General features: G+C 35.2%; 1 protein-coding gene across 7 annotated transcripts in view; it reads left to right on the forward strand.

The window, feature by feature from the left end:
- Positions 1 to 21940, forward strand: part of STARD13 (StAR related lipid transfer domain containing 13) — a 103812-nt gene that overhangs the window by 63680 nt on the left and 18192 nt on the right. For 6 of the 7 annotated variants that reach the window (XM_039323605.1, XM_039323609.1, XM_039323611.1 and 3 more), the window contains exons 2-7: positions 959 to 1030; positions 1967 to 2048; positions 3883 to 3946; positions 8292 to 9658; positions 12176 to 12349; positions 17789 to 17948. In XM_039323605.1, the coding sequence (XP_039179539.1) occupies positions 959 to 1030; positions 1967 to 2048; positions 3883 to 3946; positions 8292 to 9658; positions 12176 to 12349; positions 17789 to 17948 (1919 nt within the window). The remainder of the gene's footprint in view (positions 1 to 958; positions 1031 to 1966; positions 2049 to 3882; positions 3947 to 8291; positions 9659 to 12175; positions 12350 to 17788; positions 17949 to 21940) is intronic. The other variant, XM_039323610.1, reaches the window with a different exon arrangement.

Below are 21940 nucleotides of genomic sequence, written 5' to 3' on the forward strand. Positions count from 1 at the left end.
TTCTTTAGAATATGCCCTTCAGCAATATTTTGTGCATATTTCCAGTAATATATGTACTTTTTCTAATGTATAACTACCATTCCCAACATGCTTTGTATTTAATCTTCCAAATCCTCTCTCCTCACCCCCAAGACTACTAAATATCTTAGCAAACCTTTGGTAATAGGTCTATTTGGACTTGGCAAGCACCTCCTCCATCTCCCTTACCCCATGTGTGTATAAAATTGCCACTTTAATAAACAATCTGTTCCTGTTTGAGCATCATTTATATGTCATAGTTTGCCTGGATTCTTTTAGAACAAGAGATGTTTTTTTGGTTGACCAGGATGACAAACCACATATTCCTCCCTAGCTTCTTCCTTCTATTCTAACTCTCTCTGATCCAATCTACCTTCCTTGTTTTTCAACTGTTGTATAAGCTCTTGAAAGTTTTCTCCTGGCTTTTAAATTTTCCTCCCCATTTCCTTTGCTTCTGCTCAAACTCCTCAAGAGAATCGCTTATGACTTTCTCCCATTGTTGTTTCTCCTCCCTTTGAGATGTTACAATTTCAAAATCAACCATCTATATACTGCATTGATGCCACAAAGATTAGAAATTACTATTTATAATCACATAATATTAAATAATATAGGAGTGATACCCTCCATGAAAACGCTGATTACAATCAAATTACTGTCACAATTATTTGGGATACACTCCAGGGAAATTGTATGATTTTATATAACATTTTCTACTGCTCCCTTTGGGTTGCTGAAATTGTGCATGACACCTGGTCTGATATAAATCAGGTATGAATTTTAAATGAAAATATTCAAACCTGAAGATTCTAAGCACACACACACATAATGTTCCACAGACGTTGGTTGCTTTGTTGGGAATAGTTTTCTGAACAATTGGCTAAGAGACCAATTGTGTATTAATAAATTGTTTGATGTATGTTTTTTCCTTATTCTTCAGAGCGTGAAGCAAAAGAGTCCTGTGCTTGGTTACGGGCTGCTGGATTCCCCCAATATGCTCAACTTTATGAAGGTATGTTTTATAAATCCATGGTTAATCCATAATCTTAGTTACAGCAAAAACTATTGCGTTTGTTTTGACGTTATATTGTTGAAGGGAGAACACCTGCATTTTCCAAAATGTGAGAACTAAATCTGGTAGATTTCATCTATAGGAACACTATTGATGATCTTGGGTTAACTATAAAATCACATTGAATTAAAGAATTAAATCTGCATGTTGAAATATTCTTGGGCTCAGTATTGTATAGATGTACCTAAACTAATGTGCAACATCAAGATTAAACTTGAAAAAAGGAGAATCCAAAAAGAACCTAACAGTTTGGTTGGCACGATCAAAAAAATGTAGGTTTTGCCTGGGCTCCACCCACAATTTTTTGAGAATGACCACCAGATGCCTTTCAAAAGCCAAATGGAATGCTTAGTGTTATATGCTCAAATTATTTTATTGGCAAGTAGTTTGTATGATGTCACTATACAATTTATATGTGCTTTTCATTAAAGATGGTGCTAATAAAGGTGAAGTGGTAAATGCAGAAGAGTAAAAGAGCTTTCTACTAATGTAGCCTACCCTAACTCCTTGTCCTTCAAATACATACTTTTACTCTTTTACAAGAGTAAAAGAGCTTTCTACTAATGTAGCCTACCCTAACTCCTTGTCCTTTACTTTCTACTCTCCAAAGGGTGGAGAGTAGAAAAATCAGGCAGGGAAGGAACAATAATTGTTTTTCTATAATAGTGATCAGAACTGAATGTTACTTATTTACAAAAAAAAAGTTGAAAAATGAATATTCTAATGTTGTATTGCATTCAGAACACAATATATTAATATAATTTTAATGAATAAATTTTAACATTTGTTTTTTTTATATGCTGTCTGAAAATGTATCCAATATCTTTCAAAGTCAAGTGTTTGTTGCTGTGGAAATAAGTACCTCTTCTCTTGTAGATTACCAGTTCTCTATTGATATTGCTGCTGTGAAGAAAGACCATGATTTTCTTGACAAAGACCTTGTAGAAACTCTTTGTAGGTAATGTGCTTCTGTTTCACACTATTATTTTAGTATACTTTGTAAAAGTTATAGCATTTTACACAATGCAGAGGATTCTGCAAATTTTAGACAAATATTGATAGTTACCAGCCTCTGTTGGAAATCATGACTTTCATTCATCCTCAGTTTACAGCAGCTCAGCTGGTTCCCAAACCTGGGCCTCAAGTAAACTTGAGCTTTCTGAGTGGATCATAATTGGAAAATGCAACATGTTGGCCTTAAAAAAACCTGCTGTGTTTTCAAAGAGTATTAGTTATGAATGAGTTCACCAGGCATATATATGAATTGTTGCTTCTGTTGGCAAACTGCAAGGAAACAATTTCACAATACCTTTTCTGTAGAAGATTGTTGGTGTTCTAGCATTTTAATTTTATTTAGCTTCTCACACTCAACAAGATAAAAGCAGTTTGTCCTGAAATGGATCAAAATATTATTAACTAGTTTTTCTTAAAGTGGTCTTGCTTAGGATCTGACAAATATCACAGATGGAGAATCATGTCTTCTGCCATTGTCACTTCAAGCGGGTGTAAGGATTCCAAGTGGACTGGATTTAATTGAAGAACTAAAGACTTAAATTCTTCCATATCTTTGGCAATCTGTTTCAAAGTTTTGAAAAGGCCCCAGAAGATGGGACATTATTTTTGCTTAAAACCAGTAAGCTTAAATTGGCTTATTGCCTTCATTAAAATACAGGTGTTCACTTTGGAAAAAAAATAGCGTTCTTTTTAAAAAATGGATTCTGTCATTGCTTAAATATTTAATCTTGAGGAGATCAACTCATGGTTAAAAAAGGACACCAAGATAGAGTTTATAGAAAACAGGTGTTATAGAATAATAATTCCAAGCCAACCAAATAGAGGGACCTAATAAATAAAAAGTTTACTCAGCAATGATTGTTGGATCTGCTCTCAGGAACAGATACCAACATTAGAATGGTTATACTACTCATAACAGGCATGTCTCTATTTCTCACTGATTTAATGTATGCTTTTGTTTTATATGGCTTATATTTCCTGCACATACAAAGGTACTTTGCTTCCTACATGTCATTTAAAATATTCTAAATAGTAAATATTCTGACATGAGTACTACTGTACTACTTTGGTTCCCTTGTACCTGTCCGTTTGGTATTCTTTTAATTACTTTCAGTTTTTAGATTTTATTGCAATTAAAATAGTAAAACACAAATATTCAGTCTTGTTATTTTTGTGGGAACTGTTCAGACATTTTTGTGATGTATTTTGATACATCATTCAAGTTGCCATACCAGTATGTCCTAGTGTCCAAGGATTGGGGTCCAGCAACAGGTCTCCTCAACAGTAGCCCTCCTCATCTGGAACAGACTGCCTTCAAAGACAGCCACTTTCCTTTGGTCATCCAGAAAGACTATTAGCACAGTGCTTTTACAAAAACTCTGAAGCAAGAAATGTCAGTTAACTGGAGACAAATGCTTGGAGGGTAGGTGATTCCTGGCTCAGATGATGATATTGTTTTTTGTTTTGCTTAAACAGTATATAAGCTGCCTAAAATCACTGGTGAAATGGAATATACATTTAGGCAAATAAATAATTATATAACATTTGTGCTTAAATGTTATATAAAAGTCCATTTCTAGTTATGATAACAAATACAAATAACATTTTTTTTCAAACCATCAGACTAATTGCTAGATTATATGTGCTTCTAATTTCCTATTACAATCTCATTAATAGGAATTTACCATGCATCTTGCATTCAAATCAAAGGAGGAACTAAATTTGATATTATGAAGAGCCATTCAATAAATTCAGTATGATTCTTGTTTTATTTTTAGACGACTAAACACACTGAATAAATGTGCCTCAATGAAACTTGATCTGAACTTCCAAAGAAAAAAAGCAAGTATATACGTATTCATATATTTTTATGTAAATGAAAATACTTAAAATCTCCTGAAATCAAAGCCACAGAGGATGTTGTATCTAATTGTTGTATCTTAAATTGTTATCTCCCTGTAATTTTTGCATCATCCAACTGTATAATACATAGACTCTATTGATAAGAAAATGGAAAGGATGTTTTTATTATCAATCATCACTGTGTTTTTGAAGATTGACTATGATGATGATGATGATGATGATGATGATGATAATAATAATAATAATAATAATAAGAAGAAGAAGTTGGAAGGGATCTTGGAGGTCATCTAGTCCAACCCCCTGCTCAGGCAGGAAACCCTATACCATTGCAGACAAATGGCTGTTCAGTCTCTTCTTACAAACTTCCAGTATTGGAGAATTCACCATTTCTGGAGGCAGGTTGTTCCACTGGTTAATTGTTCTAACTGTCAGGAAGTTTCTCCTTAGTCCTAGGTTGTTTCTTTCTTTGGTTAGTTTCCATCCATTGCTTCTTGTTTTACCTTCAGGTGCTTTGGAAAATAGTTTGACTCCCTCTTCTTTGTGGCAGTCCCTGGAACACTGCTATCATGTCCCCCCTCGTCTTTCTCTTCATTAAACTAGACATACGCAATTCCAGCAACACTGGAATATATGATGAAGCAAAGTTCATAATTTATCAATATGCTTTTCCTAATGCATCCTAGAAAATTAGTTTCAGAAAAAGATCAGATCAGAATAGAACTGGATGGGATTTTGGAGATCTTCTAGTCCAGCCCCCTGCTAAAGCAGGAGTCCCTATATCATTTCAGACAAGTGACTGTCCAGTCTCTTCTTAAAAACCTTGAGTGATGAAGTGCCCACCATGTCTGAAGGCAAGCTCTTCCATTGGTTAATTGTCCTCATTGTTAGGAAGTTTCTCCTTAATTCCAGGTTGCTTCTCTCCTTGATCATTGTTCCATCTATTGTTTCTTGTCCTGCCCTCTGGTGCTTTGGAAAATAAATTGACCCCCTCCTCCTTGTGGCAGTCTCTCAAATACTGGAATACTGCTATCATGTCCCACTAGTCCTTCTTTTCTCTAGACTGGACATTCCCAAATACACACATAGAAAATGGTTTTCTCCAATTCCTTTTTAACTGCTCACTAAGAATCTGGGGATTTGAGCATATCTGCAAAATAGCAAATGAAAGGGTTTATATTGTAACAATTCCCAAGGGTCTTTTCAAAATACAAGGAAAGTCTGTTTGGTTAACTAGGTAATCTGAGTGTGACCCTACAATATGATCCCCTGCCAGATAAAAAGCAACAAACTTTTTTTTATTTTTGCTTTTAATTTTCTTTCATTTGTGCTGACTTATTAAAATAAAATTTGCCATGTTTACAGCTCATTGTATAACACAGGCGTTATCTAAGGCTTAAGGGGTTTTAAGAAGGAATGTAGAAAATGCTATTCAATATGAAAACTTCTGTAAGGGAGCCAATAACATTTTATTTACAGGGCACTCCTCTCCCTGGGGCACTTTTTAATCAGGAACTTGCATAGTACAGATCATTGCTCCAAGGAACCTTTTACAGATTGGATTCTCTCTCAAAATGCTTGACAAATTCTTTTTATTGGTGCTGGAGAAGTCATTGCCAGCAGTGCTTGAAGCAAAATAAGAAGGATTTGGATGGGATAGGATGCCGATGCTGTTTCATTTCATTCCTTTTCAAGTAGATTTAAAGCAGACAGTCATACCATTTGTCAGGCTGAGGGCTGCACTCAAAAAGTGTGATCTGTATTCTGAAAAAGCTCAAGCACAAAATGCCTATTGATAGCATTCTCTCAAATCGTGGAACCTCAGGAAGGGTTCTCTACTAAACCTCACCAGAAGGGCAGGTTCTATTTGGAGAAGACAGAAAAATCTAGGCCCTAGGCCGTGTTGGGCTTTAAAAATGGATATCTAGTGGCTTGAATCTCACTGGCAAGCTGACTGACAGCATGCAATTCCAGCAATAGTAGTGTTACATGGGGGAGTCTGGATAATACTTCAACCAGTGCATGACGAATTGCCTGAATGGTCTTTGAAGGCAGCCCCATGTACCTGTAAAAGCAAATTACAATAGTCTGATCATATGATGACAAGGGATCAAATAACCAAGAGCAAATCTTCTTGTTATTATATATTTGTCTGTGAACTTAGGTCTCCCAATGACTCACATCTCAGAAAATACACCTCAGTGTTCTTCCCTTTTCCTCTGTTGTCTCTGTATCAACATTTAGTGTGAAAATTCCTTAGAAGAATTAGAAGAAGTAATTTTCCACTTTGGGCATAATTATTTGGGTGATCTTGCTAATCAGGAATCAGGTATAATTAAGATGATGTCATGATATGTTTTTCAGTCCAACAGACCTTTAATCTGAAGTCCCATTCTGTTCAGTAATAATTGTTCATAGAAAAATATACATAATATTTCAGCTTTGACAACCTTTGAAGACAAATACAGACAACTCAAGATGAGAACTAAAAATAATTAAGAAATGAAATATTTTTTTCAATACAAAAGGATTTTTTTCAGAAAATCTAAGTACTTACAATTGTATTTTAAGTAAAATTGTATTTTTATTTCCTGTGTATATGAAATTATTCAGATAATAATTTTATTTCTTTGCTTCATATGATCTCTAATTTTTATGTGCATCATAACAGAAAGACCTTCAGTGACTTTGCTTCTTGTGAATAATGTAATTGTACTCTATTTTCAGATGCCTCTGGGGAAGTAGACAGATGTTCAAAGCACATTAAGACATTTTAATATTCTGTCATTCAGTAAATCATTATTTTACTGCATTTGCCTTTACCCCTCTCCATATGCAGCCAGGTTCCATACTACTATTTTAGCATCTACATTGCAACTCAGTATCAATAGAATCTTATCTATTTTGCATTTTTACCAAAACATAAAAGAAATATTGAAAACATACTACTATAACACATCCTTTCCCAGTGTAGTACTTTTAAAAATACTGAACTCTATTTAGCTAGGACAATACTTTGCCATCCAAGCTTTGGCACTTCAAGACCCTATACTGTTGGATGAGAAGTGAAACATTTTCAAAGAAAAAACCAAGAAAGTCCAGTTGCCTTTTGGAAAAATCACTTTTGGGAGACCTTATAGACCAGAGGTCCCCAACCTTTTGGGCACCAGGGACTGGTTCCGTGGAGAGAGTTTTTTCCACGGACCAGAAGGAGCATGGTTTGTGTGCTGCCTGCATCTCACAGATGAGGCTTTGTTTTTTTGTGCAGACTGGTTGCTGGCATGTGGTCCGCAGACTGGGGGTTGGGGACCCCTGCTATAGACCCCAACTCCTATGTTTAGGAGTAGGCACCTGAAAAAGTCAGCACCCTATCAAATTAGTAATACAGAAAGCCAATAATTCACATCAGAACCAGAGTCAATCATGTAAAAAGTGGAAACTGGAAATAAGGCTTGTCACAAAATCAGGACAACTAAACTAGAGTCCAGAAACAGTCTTGAGTGTCAAGAGCCAAGATTTCAGCAAAAATAGAAACTTAGGGACACAATTCAGACATTCTGAATAGCATGAGATCTTAGGAAACCAAAGTACTAGGGTACTATCTGGGCTTCCATTGCCATTCTTAAGAAACTTATAATTCTAATCAAACTAACTGCTAATCAAAAAGTCTTTATTCTTTTAGATACTAATACATCTTTGAGTTTGAACCAGTAAAACCTACAGATTCCTTACGATTTAATGAAATTTCATTGTGATTCATGGCTGAATCTGCATCCTCTATTTCTAAGACAAGAAGAGCCTCTGGAATGTCCATTGATGGATATTTATTTCTTATCTATCTCTCTGTAAATGGCAAGACAAATGGATTTTGCTGGTACAAGATGAGAAAGTATCTTGACCATCCAATGTCCTGATGACAATCGGAAACTGGTAGTTACAAATGTTTCTCCATCCCTGTGTGTGTGTTAGCTGGCACTCCTTAGTATTAGGTTTGCTGATGGCTTCATCAACAGCAAACATAACATTAGTTTCCCATTGCTAATAGCAACAAAACATCCTTGATCTGCAGATTACTGATGGAGAGGGGGATAAAGAATGGGAGGAAAGCATGTATGTATGTATAGTATGATATGTGTTTGGATAAGTGTAGATAAAAGGGTGTGCAAATGCATATGAAAAGTTGTATGTCATTAGTAGCCCAAAATCTGCAAATCAAAAGTGATGAAAGATGAAAAAAGATCTGTCAGATTTGTTATCGATGGATGGATGGATGGATGGACAGATGGATGGATGAATGGACATTCAAATGTTATATATTGTTTTTCAGAGTGAAGACTCAGATGAAGAAGACCTTTGTGCCATCAGTAATAAATGGACTTTTCAAAGAGCAAGCCAGCGATGGTCTCGAGTGGAAGACTCTGATGCCTTGATTCATCAGTCAGGCAAACATGACTTTCAAGGGGACAGTAAAATGAAAATCACAACCAGCAATGAAAGTGTGCTTACTGATTTGAGTGAGCCTGAGGTGTCATCTATTCATAGTGAAAGCAGTGGAGGAAGTGACCATAGGAGTCAATCTGGAATCACAAGCCTCTTCAGGGAAACTAACTGTTCAGGACAATACTGTGTCAAAAACACTTCTGCACAGGGTGGTCCTTCTTCCCAGCTTTCAGAAGTCTCTCCCAACTTCAGGAATGAGAAAACAACACGAACTAGAGCAAAAACCTTTCTGAAGCGTATGGAGACATTAAAACCCAAAGGACAACATGGAAAACTAAAAGGCTCTGGATCGACTAGTGTCTCAGTCATTGGTACACCTGTTCTGCAGCATGAGCCCAGAACCTTAAAGGAAATGCATTGCATGCAAGTAGAGAATGGAGACTTCCAAAATAAAACAGTTGCACTCCAAGATCCAGTCCGACAAGGGTCTCCATTTTCTGCCAATTATAGCAGTGAAAGCAGCCAACTGGAGATTAGCAACAGTGCCGTAAGCACTCCTTCCTTAAAAGAACATAAATACCATGAAGCAAATAAACGGGGTGGCATGTACCTAGAAGACCTAGATGTTCTTGCAGGAGCAACACTGAAGCAAGTGATAGATCAAAACTGCAAAAATGAATTTCACTCCCAAGAAAACTTAATATTTCATATTCCCAAAGACCACAAACCAGGAACATTTCCTAAGGCACTTTCTATTGAAAGTCTCTCGCCTACAGACAATGCCCTGAACTGGAAGAGAGACAGCGTTTCATTAACCAACAAGACATCTAAAGAACACAAAGCCCTTGTTTCCTGTTCAAAGGAAAGTAGAGTTAGCATTTATGACAATGTTCCAGGTTCTCATTTATGTGCCAGCACGGGGGATCTTCTGGATCTGGAAAGGGAAAATCTTTTTCCTCATTTGGACGATATTTTGCAACATGTCAATGGACTTCAGGAATATATTGATGACTGGTCAAAAAATGTATTACCAGAACAAAAAAATAATGCTTTATCCATTGGTGAATGTGAGTCGTTATCATGTCAGTCACCAAGTAAAATTTCTTTAGAGTTTGAACAGAACTCAGTGTCTGATGGCCACACAACACCAAGTGATACCGACCGAGATGGAACATCTCTCAATGAATCAGAAGCTACTGGTGTCAGAGAAAGAAGAGACTCTGGTGTTGGAGCATCCCTTACCAGACCAAACAGGTTTGTACCAAATCACACTTCCCTCAAGGAATGGGTAACTAGGAAATTAAAATATGCTGTTTTTCAATTATGCAGTTGTTCCTATATCGAAATCATAGCAATAAATTGCAATTCACAATGCAATATATAATTTACAGTTTAAATTTTAAATCAGAGTAATCCCATAAAATCTTCCACTAAATTCTCTTGCCAACTTAAATGGTCAGAAATCACAACAATTATACCATCCTATAAAAATAGAGTCTCTGAATAACAGCTGTTTGAAATTTTCCAGCTACTTGAAACATTCTTTTAAGAGGATTAGATCAAGGATGGAGAATTTTGTTTACTTCAAAGATTGAGAGTAAGGTTTAACTCTATGATGAGCTACAGTGGAGCAAACAGTGGATAATGCCCAAAGCAAAAGTGATTGGGAGGATTTGATTGATCTGAGCAAAGACAGAAAAGGCAATGCTGAAATTATATTGTTTGATATGGAAAAAGACTTTGATATTAGTATTAGTAAATTACCATAGCCAAATGTGAAATACCAAATAAATCCAGATTCTATGTGGTTATTCTATAAAGATTTTTTTTCTTCCATTTAATCATGTTCAATTCTCAGAGACTGCCTGGACAGGTACTTGCAGTTTTCAGAAGTCGTTTCTCATTGCCTCCTTCCTAGGGCTGAGAGAAAATGATTAGACCAATGTAACCCAGCTGACTTTTGCCTAAGGCAGGATTAGAACTCATGGTTTTCCAGTTTCTAGCATGATGTTTTAATCACTATATCAAGCTGGTTCTACTATCTATAAAAATACTGTACTAGACAAATATATCTAATTTCCACTTTGATATTTGTTTAGATCCTTTAGTTTCTACTACTATACTAGATCACTGGCTGTCAAAGTGTCCTCCTTTCAAGGCCTTCAAAGTCAAATAAATATATTACAGTTTCTGTTTTTATTTCTAATACAATACATATTGATAGATATAACCCGCATAAACCAAACATCTTTCAGTTCTCAATCATTTTTAAGAATATAAAGGGGTCCTGAGACTAAAATGTTTGAGAACCACTATACTAGATCATAATATCCATGGTATTTTGCACTATTCAGCAGAATAAAACTGGTGTTATTTGCTGATGGCATGTTATTGTTTATTTCATACTTTGATTGTGACTCTGATGCGCTTGATTAATATGATTGGATAAATTGTGGGATATTCTTTAGCTCGTATAATTTAGAATTCATGCTAATAGCAATTGTAATTATCATTTCATATACATGCTGAATGTATTAATCAGTATTATTCCACCTCACATTTCTCAAATTATTATAATTCTTTGGATATTGATAGCCTTACCCTGGGTATGTGTGTAAATATTCTTAAAAAAATAATATATATATTTTAGGATACCTTATATGTTGCATAGAATTCTCATACACTTACCTAGGAGAAATTTTCAAACACTCAGTGCATTGTTCTGTACATTTCTATGAGAGTTTCCAATTCCCAATATCTAGAGTAAGTTGCAGTTAAAAATAGAGACTTTAGTTTCTTGAATCTTGAATCAGATACTCATATGCATAGCTTTTTAACAGGTATTGGATTTTGCATAACTAGTTAGATGAACTGTTTTGGGTTCAAAATATAATGAATTAGCAATATTTTCTGTCACTGATACATCAGTTCAAAACTATTTCTTATTTTTGGAAACATACTATTTCTGGGAAATTGCATTTTGATTCTTTTTCTCACACCAAATTGATACCCTGTGGTAATTAGATTTTTAAAAACATAAATGGAAGATCTTGATAGATGCTGGGTTTTTTATTTTAGCTCAATTGTTGGATGATAATGATGTTATCATTTTTTATGTTAAAAGATAAATACAATTTGGCTGTTGCCACCCACTGGTAATATTAATAACTACAACATTTATTGATAATTCAGTTTGGATCAGTAGATTTTTTTAGCTTGGGAGATACTTAATTTATGAGAGGTGATCGCTAAATCATATGAGAAAAGAATCCCCATACTTATTTATAAATAAATATAAATCAAAGTGATATGCAGACTGAACGGAATAAGGACCCCCTTTTTGTTTAAGCAACATAAAACTGTCTTTTAGCAGTGTGAAAGTTTTCACTTCATCTTAGATTATGTTTTATTCATCAGAATAATATTTTTAAACTCATTGGGTCCATTGTACCTGCATAAAAACTTGATGCACAAGTACATCAAGTTATTGAAGATTCCATATCAGTTTATTCATTTCCCAGAAGTGAATGGCATCAAGTGGAGCAAGTGGAATTTACTAGAGATGACAGTTTTAAAATTTTTATCATCGCTATAACATTTCTAGAGAAAATAGATTTCTTAAACAGAATCTTGTAAGAGGAAAGCAATTTTTAGACTCATACTGGAATTACATTCTTCTGACTGTAGGAACTTCTAAACCTTTACAGATAAGAAACAAAGTTATCATGACAATCAGACATTTTATTCAATTTTTTTTGTATGTATATAAAGGCGATTACGATGGCACAGTTTCCAGATCTCTCACCAACTTAGCCATACCCTAGGATCTCTCCAGATCAGCAATCAGTCAGCTGCTCAGTTAAATCTGCTACAAAAATTTTCCCTGCTCCGACTTACAGCAATTATGGAAAAATACTCCATGTCAAACAAGCATGGCTGGACATGGTAAGTATGTTTTATAATTTAAATGTTCTTTAGTTATAAAGCCTGAAAATGCTCATCGTATTTTCATTAGTATAACATTTGGTATAGAAAATCAGCTTTAGCAAAAACAGGTTTGTAATGATTGGGTCAAAGTTCAGGAAGAAAATATTAAAGAATGGTTATTTTACAACTGAATTCTTTTGAATTGACTTGAGGGTCATATACACATACATGAATTATCTAGGAATGTTCTAGATTCCAAAAGAAAAAGTAACTTTCAAGCATGGTTGCTCAAATCATAGCCGTCAATACTTCCTTAAATCAGTTAGTCTTTTCCTGCATCACACAGCTGATAGATCAAGACCAAAAATGTATTAATACTAGCAGATAATAATTTAACCCATTATTGTCTGCTCTGTCACCTCTTTTGTTTCCATTGGATTGTACTTTTTGTCTCAAATGCCAGCCAGATGATATGATTGATTATTAGCTTCTTATCATATCAAATCTATTTATCTTTAGAATAAACATACATACAGGTGTCCTTGAATTACAATTGTTCATTTAATGATAGTTTGAAGTTATGACAGCCTTGAAAAAAATGATTTATGACTATCCTTGACATTACAACCATCGTACCATCATGATTATGTAATTGCAGTTTAGCGACTGGTTCACATTTATTAGAATTGCAGCATTTTGGGGTCACAGGATTGTGATTTTTGATCACATGAGTCTTCCCAGCCAGCTTCCAGTATGCAAACTCAATTTGGGAACCTGGATTTGCTAATGACTGAGAGATTCACTTAGTGACCATATGATTCATTTAATAACTATGATGAGCCACCTAATGACTGCAATAAAAATAGTTGTAAAATCAGGTTGGTCACATGATGATGTGCTTAACAACTGCATCACTTAGTGACCAAAATTCCAGTCCCAGTTGTGATCATAAATTCAGATATTTATATTTATTTGGTAAACTGAAGGCAACAAACCTACTTAATACTCCTGCCTCCTATTTTTCCCATAACAACCCTTTGAGATGGATTGGACTGAAAGAGAATGATCAGCCCAAAGTCACCCAGCTAGCATTCATGCCTAAGGCAGGACTAGAATTCACAACTCTCCCGATTTCTAGACCAGTACCTTAACCACACCAAGAAATTGGCTCTTTACTTTACCCCAAACTGCTACAACATTCAGAACTTGAAATGGCCAGCATCTAAAGATTTTTTCCCTCTTATCAGTCTTCAATAAAATAATTACTAAATAAAAAAAGCTTCCATTAATTGATCCATTGTCTTATAAAGGAGAGGGCATTTTTTTGTCTCCAAGCATTGCCTATGCATGAATTTTAAACTGGTGCTACTCAGAGAAATTCTCCTCGATTATTTTAGTGTCAATACTTATTCAGTCTGATAAAAAAAAATCTGTTGTATATTTCTATCATCACAACATTTTAATTATGCATTTCATTCAGTGTGTACTGCAAGAATAATTAGCAAGTATAAGGCAGACCTATCAGTTCCATTTCCATCTTCCCTTCCTCTCCTTATGTGATTGCTCTATAGAGAAACAAAAGGTAGCATTTTTTTTTCAGCTAAGGTGTCTATCTTTCTATAGCACTCATAAACTTCCAATCAAACATGAAGATCTTTGACCTGATTCAGTGTCCTAATTCAGTTTGAGTTCCTTAGTATGGATTCTGCTTGTGCTCCAGGAAGCAAGAGAATTGGTTCAAAGCAACCAAATCCAGCTCCTGCCCTAAATGAAATCTCATGTCTGATACCAATCTCTTATCTCATGTCTTCAAGAGGCAAAGGTATTTGATCCCAGAAAATTAATTAGGTGTACAGCCGACTACACAATTTGGCAATGTGGATTACACAGTGTAGGCTCCCTTTGTAATAGAGCTTCAGATTTGACATACAAAATTCAGCATTTGCTCTACTGTAGCATATTTCAGCTAAATAACTTCACTGCATTAACTGACATTTAAATAGGCCATGTGAAATGCTAAGGATTATTACCCTCATTTTACAGCCAAATGCAGGCAAAATCAATAAAAGATATAATCTCACAGCATGAAAAGTAATTCTAGAAGTCTAGCTGGGTTCCTTTGTGTACCGCTCTATAAGCAGGAAAAAAACCCATCAATAAACTTATGCAACACTTAATCAACACTAGCTGAACTAACATTATGGGATTTTAATTAATGACTTGTATTTCTATAGCTCCATTGCAGAAGAATATCACAAGATTATGCGAGCTGATAGCTGTCAGATATAGAGCAGAGGAAGGAAATGGAAAACACTGAATTAATTGTGTTCAATATGATGCATATATATATAGAACTGGTGGTATGCCATTTTGTAGATTTTTTGGTAGAAATGAGTGGTTCAAATGGAAAAAGTGTTTATATGATCCCGGGACACTTCAACCATTATAAATACATGCCAGTTGCCAAGCATCTAAATTTTGATCACATGACCCTAAGGATGCTGCAACGGTTTTAAGTGTGAAAAACAATCATAAGTCACTTTTTTCCAGTGCTTTATAACTTTGAACAGTCGCTAGTTGTAAATCAAGGACTACTTGGTAGTTGCTATTTTTTTTAATAACATACCAACTTCCAGTTAAAAGAAATGAAAGATTTTAAAAGTAAAATTAAAATCACATGATTTAAGTGGACACATTCTCTGGCTAATAGTAGGAATTGCATTAGAGCAAACGATTTTTTGTACTATTTTCTTAAACGTATTTACTAGTTGGATCTAGGTGGTAATTTTGACCAGTAACAAGATCTTTGTCATCATCTGTTTCTTTTTAAACTGGAGATGCTAGTACTAAATTTGAGATGTTCTAGATGCAAAGCATGGCATCTCTTGTCAAATATAGTTGTTTCATAAAATGAAGAAGAATTTCTCTGGATAGCACCAGTTTAAAATTCATGTATAGGCAACGCTTGGAAACAAATGAGAAATTGCTCTCTTAAATTCTTTTTCTAGCATGCAAGGAATAGATACTGGTAGCACATCTTCTCCATTTGAACCCTCCTACACATCTTTTATTATCTGTAGGTACTCTTAGTCTGTTAATCATCTCCACAACTTCTGTGGCCAACTGTCCTTTTTCTCATAAAGTTTAGATTATATTTCTCATGAGTGTATGGGTGTATTTATTTGCCCACCTTTGTTATTAGAATAAGTGAACCAGAGCACAAAATAACTCTGAAACTTTATTCAACATCCATCCTTTTAAGCTTCATTCAGGATTTATGATAATTTGACAAATGATAGCTAAATCATGATAAATCACACAATTTGAGGTTATGGACACAGTGAGAAACTTTGAGATAATTAATTATACAACCTTTCAAGTTTAATCTTCTGCCATTACTTACAGAATTTTAAGTTGTCGCATATGTGCCAAAGAAGCAAATTGAACTAAACGGTGAATATGTTTCATTGCCACAAGCAATTATTGGTGAAAAAATAAAATGTGTAAAATGTAAAACCTGCATATATTTTAAGGATAAAAAACTACTTACCTGGGGCTGCATAAAATAAGACATAATAATAAATATCTAAAGATTTGTAACTAGTGGTTTATAATAAATACAAGCATCACTTGTTCCCATAGCATTAATGTGCTTCAAATCTGTTCTAAACGTCCAATAATATCCAATCAGCAAGAGGCCTAGAGAAGAATTAAATTTATGAGTAAGAGCTATCTAATATTTCATACATGTAAAGCACTTATAATTATGTGCTTAATAAAAGCTAAATTAGATGATAAATAGGTCATTGCATTTCACATACTTCTTTTACAGAAAAAAAAGTCTTTACAAGGGTGATCAAAAGAGGGAATTAAACCATTTCTTCCAAGTCCACTGTGCTTTCCATGAATATAGTTGTGGTTTCAAAGTGAGAGAATTTTAAGAAGTTTTTCGATTGGCACTCCAGAAGATCATGGGCTAGGGAGCTCTTTATCCTTATCTCTCTGCCATAACTACAATTCTGTGAAAAAGTATTTACTCCCTTGTCTATGGAGATTCTCAATCATCCATATAATGGTTGTCCCAAAGATGCTTTTTCAAAAGGCAACTGGAACTTGTTTTTCCTTGAAAATGTTTCACTTCTCATCCAAAAAGCTTCTTCAGTTCTGAACTGAAGAAGCTTCTTCAATGAGAAGCAAAACATCTTCAAGAAAAAACAAGGTCCAGTTGCCTTTTGAAAAAGCACCTTTGGAATATTTTAGCATATTTCTCCCATTGAATGTTATTAGAGCTTCATGTAAGTCCTACTGATCTAAAGGAAAAAACGCAAGTGAACAAAATCCCCAAGTTTAGTGCTTGTTTCATTTACTTCATAAACATCCAGTAGGCAGCATGCCAGTGTGAAAGAGTAATCATCCATGTAGTTTCTGTCAGATCAATTAAAGGAATAACTAGGGCCAGGTGTGTCTGAGTACTACATTAATCAAACACAACTCATTTTGGGCAAGCCCTGCAATATATAAATATCATGAACTTTGGATATCCTCATCACAGAAAAGTCCTAACCATATGGACTCCAGAGGTAAGTCATGTCCCCTTCAGAATAATTGAGAGGGATGTGTGTGTATGTGTGTGTAAAAAAGGTCACTGAAACCTATTAGCCAAGAAGAGATTATAATTTTTTCTAAAGTTTTGAGTCTCTATTAACCCATAATCTTGAAATGGCAACTGAGAATCTTCCAAGAATGGCTGCGCTGACAAAAATCATTCTAAAATTCCAGGATAAAATTGTCTAAGGATTGACGGACTAGTGCTAGTGGGTCATGCAAGAAAATGATCCCAAATTTACAAGCAAGTCTATAAGAGAATTGATAAAGAACAATTTCAACATTCTGGGGTTTTCTATATTTAATTCTGCATTGGGATGCATTTCTTCAGTAAGTGTTGGGGGGGATGAGTGTTCTCCTGGACTCATAGCTTGTGCTCAAAGAGCAGGTGATAGTCATGAGTAGGGAGCCTTTACACAAGTACATTTTGTGAACCAGTTGTACTCATTCCATACCCCAGACTGAATCCAGAAAAAAGGTCCAGATAAGCCACTTCATCTGGGCCTCTTTGAAGCAGTGAGCCAACTACTCTCTCATCAACTCCCTCTCAAAAAGAGGGTTGGAGACTGGACAAATTGTTGTCTAACACAGTTGGGTCCAAGGATGGCTTTTTGAGAAAAGAACACAACTTTGCCTCCTTCAGGGCAGGCGGTACTACTCTTTCCCTCAAAGAGACATTATCCACCATTTGGATCCGGATACATGCCACTTCCCTGAAGGCCTTAGCCAACTAGGAGGGAAATGACTCCAGGTAGCCGGGCTTCCTCAGGATCAACCAGCTCAAACTCACCTAAGATATCAGGATTCAGACAATAATCTTATAAATAATTTGCATAAATCATTATTTTTAAGGTCTGTCCCGAAGTTCATGAAGTGGATGAAGGTTCCAGATTACAAGGATAAGAACATATTTGGTGTGCCTTTAATAGTCCATGTGCAAAGAACAGGGCAACCCCTTCCACAGAGCATACAACAAGCCTTGCGATATTTACGTAATAATTGCCTGGATCAGGTAGGTTCTTCATTTTGATAGATACATATGTGAGTACACAAAAATCATCTGACAGCCTTATCTACAACTAATCTTCTAAAAAACGCTGAAGGTTTTTAAAATAACTTGGACTTTTTTATTTGTTCTTGCTTCTGTTGGGATATTTAGCATACCTGCAGTACAAAATATAATAAATGTGATCAAAAGCATCCTATTTTGCCAACCCACATTGCTGTATATAAATATTATAATGAAATGATATTGTAGAAAGACAGGAATGTGATCACTATCAGAATGACCAATTTTAAGATGGTTAAATATATTATTTATTGATTCTGTTGCTACCATACTCAAAATGGAGCTTCTTTATTTCTAGAGAAAAGAAAGGATTTTATAGACTAAAAAGAGCACTTCCAGTAGGACATGCAAACAGACTCAGGATCAGTCTTGGGGAGAAAATCACTATGTTCCCCCCCCCCCTCAGCAAAATAACAGTTTCCAACCTCCACTTCTATCAGTTTCCCTTTCCTTTTTGTTTCCATTATATGGGAAGGAATTCATAATTAACATATCCAACATTTCTGTCTGATTATTTTGTTTCGGTCTGTTATACAGAAAATATAGAGCAGAAATGAGTTTTAAACCTTTGGAGAGCTAGAACACCTGGAACATTAATTTTAAGAACTCAAAAATACTAACCATTTTGACAAGATTTAATTATGTTCAGATGACCGAAGAGTACCCAGTAAGATTTTTTCCCCTCTCATTTCATTTACCTAATCCTTCCCTTCTTTTCCTTTTACATCTACTAATTGTGGTTATCTAACTTTCACTGTGGGCTTCTTTTCCAAAAGAAAAGGTAACAGTTGTCTTGAATCTGTAGAGTGGGTCCATGCTTTTTCTTCAGTTATAATTAATGTAACTGAAGATCACAAACAAATGCTACAGTAGATTTTGCAGCTCTTTGATACAGTTACAAGTTCTCTACTCTAAAATGTAATGGCAAATTAGTACTCTATATCCATTTTCACATATGCAGCATATAGAAACAGGCTGCTCTGTCAATCACCCCATATTTTCTTTATTACATTTGTGCATTGAAATTCCCTGTGGGTCAGTATGTCTAAGAAAGAGCAGAGAAGTCATGCGTTCTCTCTGTTTTTTAAAAATTCTAAAAAGGAGTGAAATCCACCTCAATTGTTCATAATTGGAGACTTGTATAACCTTAAATAGAAAAAGATTTAACATGAATAAGGTATCACCAAATGTTGTAAATATGACCTGTTTAAAACACTTAATGTAATCACTGCAACTAGGGAATTGTGTGATTAAATAAAACCATCTAAGTGTAATAACTGCTTGGTGTTGGTGGCATTTCTGGACTATAGTTTTCAAAGAAGAAAAAGATTTTTAAAAAGAAATGATACTAATTAAAAATGTAATACAGCAAGAAATGTGGTTATATTTTTCTAAAATTTGACTGATTGCTTCTGATTATTAAAGGCTGTATATAGTATGGCTGTATAAAGCATCAACTGCCATGTTACATTCTGAGCCTCTTTTTTTTAAGTTCTTGAAAAATGTTGAATAAAAATTCTGGTCCTATGCATGGTAGGTTTCTTTCTCCCACTATCAGGGTTTCATACCAAATTTAAACCTAAATATAATGTCTGCCAAGCTGATTTTTGTGACCAAAAGCTGTGACAGTTTTATTGCTAGAGGTTTTTTTACCCCTTGAAATGGATGTAGTTCTGCAATAATTTAATAATAATTGACTCCTCAATTTATCTTTTGTTGTGAAAACCTGCAGTGCTAGGTCCTCTTTTGAATATATCAACCAGAAGCTATTTTATTCAACAGTCTCCTTATATTCTTGACCTCCATTTTTATGCACTTTAGATTCATAATCTAAATCAGGGGTCCCCAACCCCCAGTCAGTGGACCAGTACCAGACCATGGCATACCGGCAACCGGTCTGCACAAACAAGCAAAGCCCCATCCGCGGGATGCAGGCAGCACACAAAATTGTACACTCTCCCATCTGTGGAAAAACCTCTCTCCACGGAACCGGTCCCTGGTGCCCAAAAGGTTGGGGACCTCTGATCTAAATTACTACTTCCCCAATATTCATATTTCATATATCTCTCTGCTATATTTATTAGAAATAGTGTGCTTGATCACATGTTAGAAACACATATTTCATACTGCTGTAATGCCTATGCATGTGCATATATTTAAAATAAAATTACTTTTATAAAAGTTTTGAGCTTTGCTTTCTGCATCCTAGACCATTAACAGAGCATGGAGATAATATTCCTCCTCTAATGATAAGGAAAGAGCCAGTTTAAATTTCAATACTGGCTGCAGTCCAGAAGAGCACTGCTTCCTGTCAGTGCCTAACTGCAGCATCACCACTCTCCTGCCACATTATTAGCAGTTCTATAATAGTCCCAAGTGCAATGAATCAACTAAAAGCCCTGTTGTGCAAGAGAGAATATATATGTAGAGATTCTGAAGCCAGGGCATTACTTCTAATTTTTGTTATCTGTTAGCTTTTTGCTAGCTTAGACATCTATTTGCTAAAGATGGCTTCGGTGATTCATCCAATAAAGAAGAAAAATACAATTGTGATTGATCTTGTGCCACCTACTGGTTCTTCACCCTGGTGCAATATATTCATTCTTCTCCTTAATCTTTGTTACACTCTCATATAAATTCTGTGCCTGCCCAATAACCTATTTTGAAATGTTGTGTCATTGATTCCGTCTTTGAGGGGGAGGTTTGAAGTATCTTCCTGAGGTTTAGTTGAGTCTTAGTCCTATATGTAATACAGTATCTGTTAAACCTACATAGGTTTTTCAATAATACTTTCATCATTTCTTCTTTCTCAAGTGCCACATTACAGATAATACCACCTTTCACAGTTTTGGTACACTCAATCACCTCACTATTATCGTTACCACTGTGATTGGCTCTGTTCTCCATTGCAGTTTACTCATCTAAAACATGGCTTTTCCACTCATAACAGCTGCAAAATGTTCAGTGCTCTTGTTCTATGAAGTTTTCACATTTCATGCTAGTAAGCCATTATACTTCCATATCATGAAGGAATACAGTAGTTCATCATTGTTATCAGCCCTTTGGAGACCACATCACATCCAGTCATATTAGCATATGTTCTTGTGTTTCCGCATCTTTTTTTAATTTTATTGTTTTGCTGAATCAGTTATGTTTGTTATGCTGTGTTTTAAACTATGTTTTAATTACACATTTGATGTTTTGTAAGCCATCTAGAATCTTTTTCGAGTCAGATGGCTTTAACAAATCTAAACAACAACAATAATAATAAAGCAGATAACAAGACCTGGAAATTGTTAAAAACGGGAACACTGAAGAAAGAGACAGAGGGATAATTCTGGCTGCACAAGGCCAACAACAAATGCATACAAAGTCAGAATTGAGAAGATAACAATAAACAGCAAATGCTGTCTCTGCAAATAAACTGAAAAGCCAATGGACCACCTAATTACTGTAGCTGCTGCAAGAAGATTGCACAGATTGACTGCAAACAATGACATGATAAAGTACAACAATGATACATTGAAATTGCAAAAAATACTGTTTGCCTGCAAGCAAGAACTGGTGGGATCACAAAATAGACAAAGTAATAAAAAGAAGAAGAAGCTAAAGTGCTCTGGGACATTAGGATTCAAACAGATAAGGACCTGTCACATAAGACCCCAGACTTAAAATTGTTGATAAGAATGAATTAAAAACAATATCGATAGTGGACATGGCAGTACCTGGAAACAGGAACTGAGAAAGAGCTGGATAAAATCACAAAATACAAAGATCTGCAAATAGAACTTAAACAACTGTGGCAAAAGAAGGCAACGATAGTACCAATAGTAATAGATGCCTTGGATGCAATCCCAAAACTAAAGCTTCACTTGAACATCGTTGGCATTGACAAAATCACCTTCAGTTAATTTCAAAAGGCAGCTTTTCTTGGA

This window comes from Crotalus tigris, unplaced genomic scaffold (genome assembly GCF_016545835.1).
Source record: "Crotalus tigris isolate CLP2741 ecotype Arizona unplaced genomic scaffold, ASM1654583v1 scf7180000024280.1573445, whole genome shotgun sequence".
Taxonomy (NCBI): Eukaryota; Metazoa; Chordata; class Lepidosauria; order Squamata; family Viperidae; genus Crotalus; species Crotalus tigris.